Raw genomic sequence first — 11,208 nt, forward strand, 5'->3', positions numbered from 1 at the left:
ACAAGCTGCTGGCGCCCAGAAGAATTTAATCTACCGGTAACCGGACTCCCCCCCCATGAGCTGGGGGCTGCTACCCTTGGCTCTACCAAAATGCATTTTTTTCATGGAACTTTTGATCACAAGGACAGTTATTAACTCTAGAATCACATCCAGCAACATTTACTGCAGACTTTGGTAAAAAATTTAACCCAGTTCTAACCCAAACAGCAGTCGATGACCCCGTTTGACCTCTGAAGTGTTTTCTCCATGGTAGCTTGGGTCACATTGGACGAGATATGAAGGTTATTTTTGGTATTTTTCTGGGAGGATTGCCTTAGGAGCGGTTTCTGGCATCATTTTGACCGACAGAAACCAAACTTACCCCAAAAAACAAAAGAGAGTGGGATTCTAGTGGGGTCGCAGATCCCAAAGACTCATGTCATCAGCTGGAGCCACCTGCTGGTGAGAAGCAGTCATTGCTGCTCTTCCACATCATTGAAGACCTACCCCGATCATCTTGTAATTTTCAAAAGTGGTCTTTCTATAACGATGATGCTGTTTCTCCCCAAAACAAAAGCTGTTGCCGCGGCGCAACCTCACCGCCCTTCGCCTCCGCCCAGCTGAGAGCCAGCGTTTTGTTTCTTCGTCAGGAGACGATGTTTTTCCAACGTTTGCTCCTGATTCACAACGATTTGAATAAAGAAATACCCAGAAATGCAAAAAGAAGCTTAATTTCCTTTATATACGTCCTCCATCATCAGAAAAATGCCACAACATGTTAAAAAACAGAATTTTCATCAGAGTGGGTCTTTCAAGAAATCATTTGAGAAACGTTTATATTACAATAACTCAAATCAGAAACAAACACTTGAATAAAAAATGATAAAAAAACATTCTGTACTTTTTTTTGTAATCACAATGTTAAACATCCACACTAAAATAAATAAAGAGTTAGATTGGTCCCACAGGCCAGACTCTTTTATTAAACACTGTTGTGGATCAAAGGTTTTCCTTTGAGGAGCAAACACACTTTAGTGAACAACAGAGACAAAAAAAAGAGCAATAACAAATAAAAAAGAGGAGTGCTGGAGCGCTCCTCCACAGAGGTGGGGGCCACAGCAAACAGGAAGTATTTACACGCGTCTCTACTCCACATTCAACAGCTGCTTCCGCCCTCCTGGAGGCAGCGGCGTTTCCGTTAGTGCCAAGTTAACCAGACCAGACGGTCGTTTGAAGGAAAGTGCAAACACTAAAATAAATACAAAGCAATAAATAGAAAGTCGAGTGCTAAATTCAGACGTTACGGTTTGTTAAACATCGCCTACGTGTTCTATAAGCCCACCAGAACAAGAGCTGCTGTACAGGCGTTCAGACGGCAGCGTCGCTGTTGCACAGAGAGGCGTAAACAGAAGAGACGGCGGTGAGCGGAATACTGACCTGGATCTGGAAACATCCGGCTCAAATCTGCTCCACGCGTTTCTGGAAAAGCGGCGCTCATTAAGGCTTAGTCTACAATCCAGCAGGATTACGGGTCGGTTTTCAGAGAAGCAAGCGCGGGGTTAAAAGGGTGCTGGTTCGACTCCAGTACGGTCCGAGCGAACGGGGGGAGAAGACTCCTTCATCGCAGCGGGAGCAGGTTTGGAGGCCCGCCTGTCCCGGTCTGTCGGGACTCAAACCTTCCTCTTTGGGCTTCACCATAAAAATCTTCTTTATAAAATGAACAGGATTTGGTGGGAATATTTACAAACAGAAAGGGGGACGAAGGCATTAAGTGTTTGTTTTCTTCTGGTACCCTTTGTTTCCGCTCTAGCCTCAGTCAGCGAGTCTTTCAGGGGGAACGAGTCCGGGGCCAGCCCAGGTCCCTGAGAGAGCAACGATTGGGTTTGTGGGTCTGGGGCCTCAGCTGGAGTCCGAGTCACTGCTGTCTGAGGAGGAAGAGGAGGACGAGGACGAGGAGGAGTCGGAGCTGGAGCTGCTGCCGCTGAGGCGCGAGGGCTGGGAGTGGGCCTCCGGAGCGCTGGGCTTTTCTGCTGAGGAGCAGAGGAGAGGACGTCAGAGAAAGACCAGAAAGATGTTCCCAGCCGGTTCAAGCACCGTCTGGGAACATCAATGGGGGAGACTCCAGTTTCCTCCCACCCTCCAAAAACATGCTTCATAGGTTGACTGGTTACTCTAAATTGTGAATGGGTGTGTGGTTGTGGCCCGGCAGACTGGCAACCTGTCCAGGCCGTCCCCAGGATGGGCTCCAGTGACCCCAAAAGGGAATAAATGGATTAGAAAATGAATGTATGAATGAAAGTGTGAATCCACCGTTTGAACAACTTTATTAGCACCAGTCGGCTGCTGAATATTCTGCCATTTTATAATGAAAAAATCCATATTTGGAACAAGGAATCCTGGTTTTATTTTGAAGTCAAAGGCTCTTATTCTGTTTCCTCTCTGGACTTTTTCTGACAAAAAAAAACCTCCACTCCAAATATGTTTGTTTTTGTTATCTTTGCTATTTAGGGGGTTTCTATTCAGCGGTCGGAGCAGCCGCTTTCAGAAGGTAGCGGATGGAGTTACGACACGTGATCGATCGACTTGACATGCGTCTAGAGTGAGTCAGCTGTGGTGAAACTTCTTTAAGAATCGGATTACATCGTATTTTTTTCCCTCTGTGGTCCGGTACCACCTGCGCCCCGGTCCCACTGGTATGGGTCTGCAGTCCGGGGGTTAGAGACCATCGATTTATAGGGTAATCAGAGTAAATGACTGCAGCTCACGTCTTCGTCTCTTGTGGTGGAAATTAAACTAGTTTATGTCATCCTAGCCTCTTTCCTCGTCTTCCTCTTCACTTCGTCTCCTCTCCATCTCGATCACATTGACTAAAGCTCCGCCCACCTCTACGCCCTCACCCAGCATTACATGAGCCCGCCCACAATCGTTGAAAGCGTAAATTGATTGGCTAGATAACTGAATAGAATTGAAGTGAAGCACCAACATCTGCATTTTTATACGGTACCGACTCGGCATTTAGCCTCGGTACCCATCGCTACTCCTGAATCTTCCCTCCTGACTCCCCTTTTTCCCTTCCTGCCTCCCCCCTCCAGTCAACCAACTTGTGGACTCTTGGGGTCTGGAGCGGCGCTCACCTTTAGGCTTGGCGGGTTTCTTGACGGAGTTGAGTTGTCCGCTGACGTCCTGCAGCCTCTTCTCCAGCTCCCTCCTCTTCTCCAGCGTCAGCTCCTCCTTGGACATGCCCACGCTGCCTTTCTTTGCGCCTAAGCAACAAAACATTGCACACCCCGTAAACACGGCGTTCCAGCTCTGCGGCTTGTTTCTGCCGCGAGGTTCTGGGCCCGGACGGACTCAAATATGGGATGGCGTTTCACGCACCTGGCTCGCCGTACAGCTTGCGGGGCTTCTTCCTCAGACAGGTCATGACGTAGCGCTCCAGCTCCTTCAGCGTGGACGGCTTCAGCGTCTCGAAGTCGATCTCGATCTCCTCGGGGTTGGTGTCCCTCAGAGACGGCTCTCTGGACTGGATGATGTGGACCACGCGGCCCAGCTTCTCCCCTGGAAGCTTGTTGATGTCGAGGCTGAGCTGCCGCTTCTCGTCGTACGTCATGGGCACGATCTCCTCCTCTTCCTCAGAGTCGTAGTGAGGAAGGATGGGGTTTGACAGCTGAGGATAGAAAGGCTTCTTGACTGTCCTAAGGAGAAAAACAGAAACATCATCATCATCTTCATCTTCATGTTGTGGTGAAACTGAAGGAGCAGAATCTCGACTAACTTGCTGTTCTTGCTGCTCTTCTTGGGCTGGTTCTTCTTGGGCTGGGAGCCCCCGGCTTTGGCAGACTTGCTCTTCATCATCTTTCCGGGCATCTTCCACTCCTCGGAGCCCGCTCTGCTTCTGCCCCCGCGACTTCGCTTCTCCAGCTTCTTCTTCTTCTTCCTGTCCTTCTTCTCCTTCTTCTTCTTGGGTTTGATGATGGGTCCCTGGGAGAGCGCCGCCAGCTGCTCGTGCACGGCTCGCAGCTGCAGGTCACATGGTTCCTGTTAAGCAGCTGCGCGTCCCCAGAAAAGCTGCCCGAAGGTGGCGCTCACCTGTGTGCAAACCTGGTCCTGCAGCTCGGCCAGGCGGTGCGCTCGCTCCTCTTCGCTGTCGGAGCTGGGGCTGCTCTCGCTCTCCTCGCTCTCGCTGCTCGGCTCGCTCTCTGAGGTGGAGGAGGAGGAGGTGGAGGAGGAAGAGGAGGAGGAGGAAGTCGTAGGGTGGCGGCTGATGGACATGGCCGTGTGCTCCATTTGCGGCTCGTCGGGCATCTTGGCGAAGCTGAACTCGAACACGTCCTGCAGCAGAGGAGCCAGAAGTGAGAAAAGCCACTGAAGGTGATGAAGGCAGCTTGGCGGGCGGCTCACCTGCAGCTTCCGCGCCATCCCCACTACGTCGTGGTCGGGTGGATTGTACTTGTAGCAGTTGGAGAACATCAGCCGGACGTCGCTGGCGAACTGCTGGGCATCCCTGTACTCGCGACAGTCCATCTTCCTCTGAGGAGGAGGAGTTTGGAGACAGGTCAGCTGGGCTTCCTCTGCAGCGAGTCGGGATCGGTCAGACGGTTACCTTGATGGTGCTCAGGTCCATGGGACACTTGATGATGTCGTGGTAGTCGTGCAGGCCGAGCGCAGCGGCGTCCACGGGCGTGTAGAAGGGCCAGGCGTAGGCGGCGTGCTTCTTGGACAGCATGTCTTTGAGCAGCCCGCTGCAGTACCTCAGCGGCGGACTCAGCTTGCCCTTCTTGGACAGCTGAGGCTGGACGGCGTCCGGCAGGTCCTTCTTCGGGGGCTTGATGGGACGTCCGCTGCCCACCCGGCGCCCAGTGCCGGCCATCATGGGCTGGAGCAGAACGGGACCTCCGGGAGCTCGGACCAGGCCCATCCCGGGCGGGGTGTCCAGGGTCAACCCCCCCATGGAGGAGACGGGGTGGACAGAGACTTCGCCGTGGCCGCCGTGACCTCCTTTGCCCAAACCTACCATGTGGGCGGGGCCTGACACAGTGAAAGAGGTGGTGGAGGGAGTGGTGGTGTCCGCTTTACGCTTCACGCCTTTCTTCTGCACAGAAAGATCAGAGTTCTGCTTTGGTTTCTGCTCCTCAAAGGTTCCAACACTCAAACCGAAGGAGCAGAACAGAAAATGGGCGGGGCTTCACAGCAACGTAAAGGCTTCAGCTTCAAACTTTCCTCTTCAGATTTCTGATTCAAACTTTTAAAAAAACCATCAGCAGAGCATCTGTTCAGCTAAACTAGACCAAATCTAGTTAAATCTGAACTTTTTTAGGGCTGAGTGATGTGAGGAAAACTCGCGATATTAGTGATCAATATTACGATAACAATATGACTCGGGAAAAAACATAATTTCCATTTCACTGCAACAGTTTAATTTAAATAAGAGTCAACGTAACTTAAGTTACACTCCACTACATAGGAGGCGGGCTCCATCTGATTGGTCAAAACCATAAAGGGATTTCTTTGATTTCTTAAACACTTCAAGCTGCCATAAGATTGTTTTAGCACATTTATCGCACTTTTGCTGTGCGCAATGCACAGCTTGATATCACGATGACGATAAATTTGCGATTTATTTTGGAGGCCTAGTTGAAACCAAAAAAAAAGATCAAATTAGAAGACTCTCAGCTTCTCAAAGAGCTTCTATCTGCAGAAGAGAAAATCTTGAAGCTTCAAAACGTTTTACTGCATTAATGTTCTTCAAGTTCCAGAGACTGAAGACCTGCAGGAAGAAAGAAGGCGGAGCTACAGTTTGTACCTTGGTTGTGGGTTGAGTTGGGGGGAGGCCCATGATGTTGGCGGGGGGGAGGCTTTTGGTCAGGACGGTCTGAGGCGAGCTGGCCATGATGGAGTCTCCAGTGTCTGAAGAGGACGGCGAGCACGCCGACTGGGACACGGCGGGAACCTGCTGAGCCCGAGACGCTGCCGAAGACGAGCACAAACACAATCGCAGAGGGCTGCAACACCACCGGCGCACAACAGGAACGCCACAAACGCAAACTACAGGAACATCACAAACACACACCACTTGGAACGCCACAAACGCACAACAACCACGACAGAAACATGACAAACACAACAACCACGACAGGAAGGACAGAAACATGACAAACACACAACAACCACGACAGGAAGGCCACAAACGCCTTCACAACAACCATGACAGGAAGGCCACAAACGCCTTCACAACAACCACGACAGGAAGGACAGAAACATGACAAACACACAACAACCACGACAGGAAGGACAGAAACATGACAAACACACAACAACCACGACAGGAAGGCCACAAACGCCTTCACAACAACCACGACAGGAAGGCCACAAACGCCTTCACAACAACCATGACAGGAAGGCCACAAACGCCTTCACAACAACCATGACAGGAAGGCCACAAACACACAACAGCCTTGACAGGAAGGCCACAAACACACAACAACCATGACAGGAAGGCCACAAACACACAACAACCACAACAGGAAGGCCACAAATGCACAACAACCACGACAGGAACATCACAAACACACAAAAATCACTACTGGAACGCCACAAACACACAACAACGATAACAGGACACTACAATTGCACAACAGCGATAAGGAAACACGGGCCAAACGTGACGAAGCGTGATTCCGGTTGCTGGACTCACTGCTGGACTTGCGTCCTCGTCCTCGGCTGGTTTTGTTTCGAGGCGCCGGAGCCGGAAGCTCCAGCTCCTCCTGCGGCATCTGAGCCACCTTCTGCAGGAAGATCTTCTCCAAGGACTGCGCCATCAGCACGATGTCGTCTTTAGGCTGACAGAGAGACAAAAACACAACAATGAAAAAAAGACACTTCATGTATCTGTTAATACTAAAAAGAAACAGAAAACCGTCTGACGTGAGTTTTATTTGAACTAAATACCAAAAAGGGAAAACAGATGGAAATGATCCTCTCCGTCTCAGAAATGACCTCCAGGATCCTCCTGGAGTGTTACACAAACTAAAATAGAAAGACACCGCGGGGGGGGGGTCCTCTCGGCACTCCTGAAGCCGTTCAGGACCTCACTGACCTTGTTGTAGATGTAGCAGTTGGTGAACATGGTGTTGAAGTCTTGGATGCATTCACTGGCGCTGCGGTAGAAACTGTTCTCCAGACGCTTCTTGATGGTCCCCATGTCCATGGGCTGCTTGATGATCTTATAATAATCCTGAAAAAGGAAAAGTGTGACGGATGAACAGAGGAACACGAGAGCAGCATGTGACCTGCAGACACGCATGGATGCGGGGGGGGGGGACGCACCGGCAGCTTGAGCCTGTACGCGTCCACGGGCTCGTGGAAAGGCCAGGCGAACTCGTGTCTCCACAAACACTTCATCAGGGTCTTCTGGAGGTACTGCAGCTGGTTGGTCATGCGGCCGGGCCGACTCGCATCCTTTACCGGGGGCTGTGGGGGCGCAGGCGGCGCCTGGGGCATTGTGTGCGGCAAGGAGGGGCTCTCAAAGTCCTCGTACAGCAGGGAGGGCTTGCGGATGCGCTTGCCTGAGCTGGCGTGCTGCTCCATCACGCCGCCAGACAATCCGACCAGGGAGCTGTGCGAGACAGCGGGACAAGTCGTCACTGCGAGAATGATGGGAAATCTGCGCTCGGCTGAGACGCAGAGTCAAACTCGTTTTTTGAGCGCATGAGCCTGTGTCCATCCGACCGATCTTTATGTCAAAACAATGCATTACAGAGGGAAACAAGTCTCTTACATGGCGTTAAAACACAAAGAAATGCGACATAAATGCAAAGTTGGATCAATCCATAGAAAAGTCTTTAAAATGATTAAATGACTAAAAGCAAATAAAGTGAAAAGCCAAAGAAAAGCTCAAGGTGCGATTCCTGATTCTGACAGGCGACTCGGGAGAGTCGGGTGACCGTAGAGTTTATGTGCAGAAATGCAACACAAGAGGAATTAAAGAACAAACACAAACGTAACAACGTTACACAGTGGGGCACGGCCAAGATGAGGGTGGCGTGTTTTGAATTTGCAGATGATGTCCTGACTCCACATTAAGGGCACGGCCGACATGTAGAATTGGTCTTACTTTGGCGGGGCGTCTGATCTGGTTTTAAACCTCAAATGCTGTCTTCCTCTTTTAAAGGCATAATTGTGAATATCATTAGAAAACCCACAATTAAATAATGAACTTTCTGAGTGTAGAGCCAGAAGAAAAACACAGGAAAGGAGGGAAAAAACCAAGCCTGAGCCCTGAGGAACCCCGCGTTGGACGAGCAGACAAGACCGCAGAATCATCAAGATGAACACAAAACTTCTTAAACTGGAGTGGTGCCTCTGCCCCCCACCCCCAGTTCCTAAAGAGAGGATCATTTAATGGTGGAGAGCGTGGAAGGCAACAGTCAGGGCCAAAACATAAAACTCCAATAGCTCATCCTGAAATCGGCATCTAGCAGCTCGCTGCTACTTTTAGCTCCGTCATGGGAACTCACACGGCCCCTGTCCCACATTAAATAAACAATCTGGACTGAATAATGACTCGAAAGTAAATGTCATCTGTTTACCTGTTATGTTCAATAAAAGAATCCGTTTTTAAAAGGACCTTTATTAATTACATTGCTGGCAGTAAGAGAATAAGATCAATTATTTCGATGTTTCCGAGCCTCGTTCAAATCCAAACATCATTTTATTACCGTTAATAATGACAACAGTTTCACTTTGGAGATTTAAAAACAAGAATGGACTTTTATTGCTGTGATTCTCCACAAAGGGATTGAGTCACAACACTGTAGTTTCTCATTGACGCTCTTTTCTTTCAGAGGGACAGAGATAAAAAAAAAAAGGTAAGACATAAACCGCATTTTTACGCTTCAGAAGAAGCGTCGACCTCATTCTGCAGCAGAACAATTAGACTTTGTTCAGCAGAAATGCCTCCAAACAAAAGCTGGACCCGGATTAAATGATAAAAACACTAAATGATGAGTTCAAAAATATCCAAACAATAAAAGTATTTTTTGTTAAGTGAGGTTCCTCAGTCAAATCCTGCAAAGTTCCTCCTTCATTAACTGTATCTGAGATCTGGAATGAGTGACCCCTCCCCTCTGGTGTTCCAGTTCCAGTGCCTAACAGCTCCAAGAAGCCAAAATCCCAAAGACTTCTATAGAAAAATAAACAGCTGGTACTCAGTCATTCTATTGGTCAGAAGAACCATTCTTGCCATAATACCTTTTTTTTTACGTGTTCTTGATTATTCTATTTTCCGCCACGATATTTACTGACCAATCAGATGCCTCAGTAAAGGCATGTGGTGCCCACTGGTTCCCCACCTCTGGTGTTTGACAGATTCTCCAGGGCTCTCTTTCAGTGGAAGGGGTGTGGACTTGGATTATGCTCTCTCCTGATTGGCAACAGTAGTTGCCATAGAAACATTGACTGAGACCACTCATTCCGACATTGCGGAAAAATGGCGACAGAATTGGCGTCATGTTGCTGGAGGTGGAATTGAAGCATTTCTATGGGTGACATCAAACTCGCTCCGTCCAGTTCTGTTATACAGACGATGGTCTGAGTCAGTTCATAACTTTAAAAAAAATAATTGGATAAAAAAATGAAGAGTACCAAGAATGTATTTTTTTTAAAAGTAACAGAGGAAGAATTGTAATTCTGACAAATATTTCTATAGAGGTCTGTGGGATTTTGGCTTCTTGGAGCCAAGCGGGTACTTCCTGTTTGGAACGCCAGGTGGGAGGGGTCACTCAGTCCAGTTCTGGTATACAGTCAACAACAGGCAACCAAATCAAGAGTGGAGGCCTGATCTTCCATAAGACAGTGAAGGCACAGCCGCCGCCGTGGAGGGAGAACCATCCCTTCCTTTAAGATGTCAGATGCATTAAATTACGGTGAAAGTATGAGGGAAACTTTCTCTTTTGTTCCTTCATTTTCGTTTCCGCTCTGCTTCTGAACCCGCCAGGATGCATCGACTGTCTGCCAGCCAGCTGGGGATCGCGTGCTGCGGACGCCCCGCCTACGCCGTTTGTAAACATCGGCGCGCGACGCCACGAACGGAGGTTTTCTGACCTCAAATCGCAGCGATTCTGTCTTTCCCTCCCCGCTGATTCCTCAGTGACGCTCCAACGGGGCATTCTGGCCATTTTGACGCAGCAAATATCATCATAGGCGTCGGTTCAGCTAATCCAGCTAAACACCCGAAAACAGCGGGCAGACCTGGTAGCTTTAATCTAGGGTAACAAATTCTACTATAACCGCCAACTGACTACACTGCATTATACACTCATTCATGCAGAAAAACAAAAACTTCTAGATGAACTGCATCTCTGAGGATCGGTAAAACCGTTAGCCGGTTAGCAGCAATAATAATGAATGGCCCGAACGTGTAGCAACTGTCAGCTCCTGCAATAAAAAGGCATACAGACCAACGAAGCGGACTGCAAATGACTTAAACGTTCAGATCAGAACAAAATGCACGCAAATGCCACAGAAGCTTCCGGCCATAACCGTCAAAAACTGCTGTCTGATGATAAGCTAGCTGCCGCTTATTTCGGAAGCTAACGGCAACTGCACCGCAGCGAGAGGAGAAAACACCAACGTGAATCGTTCTTGAAGGACACCGAGCGCCCGACCAAAGGTGTCCTGTCTGCCCGAAGGTCTAGCTGATATTACCTGTCGTGTGATGATTTAACAACTGTATCCATTAGACTGAGAGTGGAGTCCTTTTAGGGGACTCCAAGCGGCACTGAGAACTTTTTCTGCGCGAATGAAATGGCCACGAACCGCTTCCGGTTAACGCTTTTAAATCCATCTTGACGTGATGACGTATTTCCATGTGGCGACGCTTTCAAAATAAACATTTTCTGGCTTCCGAAAAACTAAAATGTCGGGTTTTGACAGTCTTACTTCTATATATTGTTTATGTCGGTTTTTTTTGTGTTTTTTTTACAGTTTAACTCAAATTGAAAGAAATCACATTTTTACGACATTATCTTTGGGTTTTATGGGCTTTTTTGTTGCCCAAGCTTTTTTTTTTTTATTATTCTTGTATGTATGGAAGCCTTCAATTAAAAATATATTTAAAAAAACACGGGTGATCTTCGTTTAAATCTTTTGTGTGTGAATAATAAATACAATTTGTAAAATAAAAAGACATAAACTACTTTCAAAAAAATTGTTACAAATTCTTACACCTTT

The 11,208-nt window shown here is 48.5% G+C and overlaps 1 protein-coding gene across 3 annotated transcripts; it reads right to left on the reverse strand.

Annotated features, from left to right (window-relative positions):
• Window positions 1–925: 925 nt before the first annotated feature.
• Window positions 926–10,807, reverse strand: LOC101162475 (bromodomain-containing protein 2). Of its 3 annotated transcripts, none has more exons than XM_011485789.3 (12): window positions 10,684–10,807; window positions 7,306–7,594; window positions 7,076–7,213; window positions 6,674–6,818; window positions 5,783–5,946; window positions 4,583–5,071; window positions 4,381–4,509; window positions 4,069–4,311; window positions 3,755–3,999; window positions 3,358–3,674; window positions 3,114–3,242; window positions 926–2,009 (listed from the first exon to the last, which is right to left on the reverse strand). In XM_011485789.3, exons 1-12 carry the CDS (start codon window positions 10,713–10,715, stop codon window positions 1,879–1,881), a joined length of 2,451 nt encoding a protein of 816 aa, XP_011484091.1. In that variant the 5' UTR covers window positions 10,716–10,807; the 3' UTR covers window positions 926–1,878. The 3 variants fall into 3 exon arrangements, with proteins under 3 accessions (XP_011484091.1, XP_020566084.1, XP_020566085.1); XM_020710425.2 differs by lacking the exon at window positions 10,684–10,807 and adding an exon at window positions 10,081–10,661; XM_020710426.2 differs by lacking the exon at window positions 10,684–10,807 and adding an exon at window positions 10,081–10,660 and having other exon boundaries at window positions 926–2,006.
• Between the last annotated feature and the right edge of the window lie 401 nt (window positions 10,808–11,208).

The sequence above is a fragment of the Oryzias latipes genome, chromosome 16 (assembly GCF_002234675.1).
Source record: "Oryzias latipes chromosome 16, ASM223467v1".
Classification (NCBI taxonomy): domain Eukaryota; kingdom Metazoa; phylum Chordata; class Actinopteri; order Beloniformes; family Adrianichthyidae; genus Oryzias; species Oryzias latipes.

Coding starts and splice junctions, on each gene's coding strand:
- LOC101162475 (XM_020710425.2), bottom strand. CDS start 10,154: ATGGCCAGAATGCCCCGTTGGAGCGTCACTGAGGAATCAGCGGGGAGG. Junction 4,510..4,582: donor TGGACCTGAGCACCATCAAG/GTAACCGTCTGA, acceptor CCTCCTCCTCAG/AGGAAGATGGACTGTCGCGA. Junction 3,243..3,357: donor CAAGCTGTACGGCGAGCCAG/GTGCGTGAAACG, acceptor TTTGTTGCTTAG/GCGCAAAGAAAGGCAGCGTG.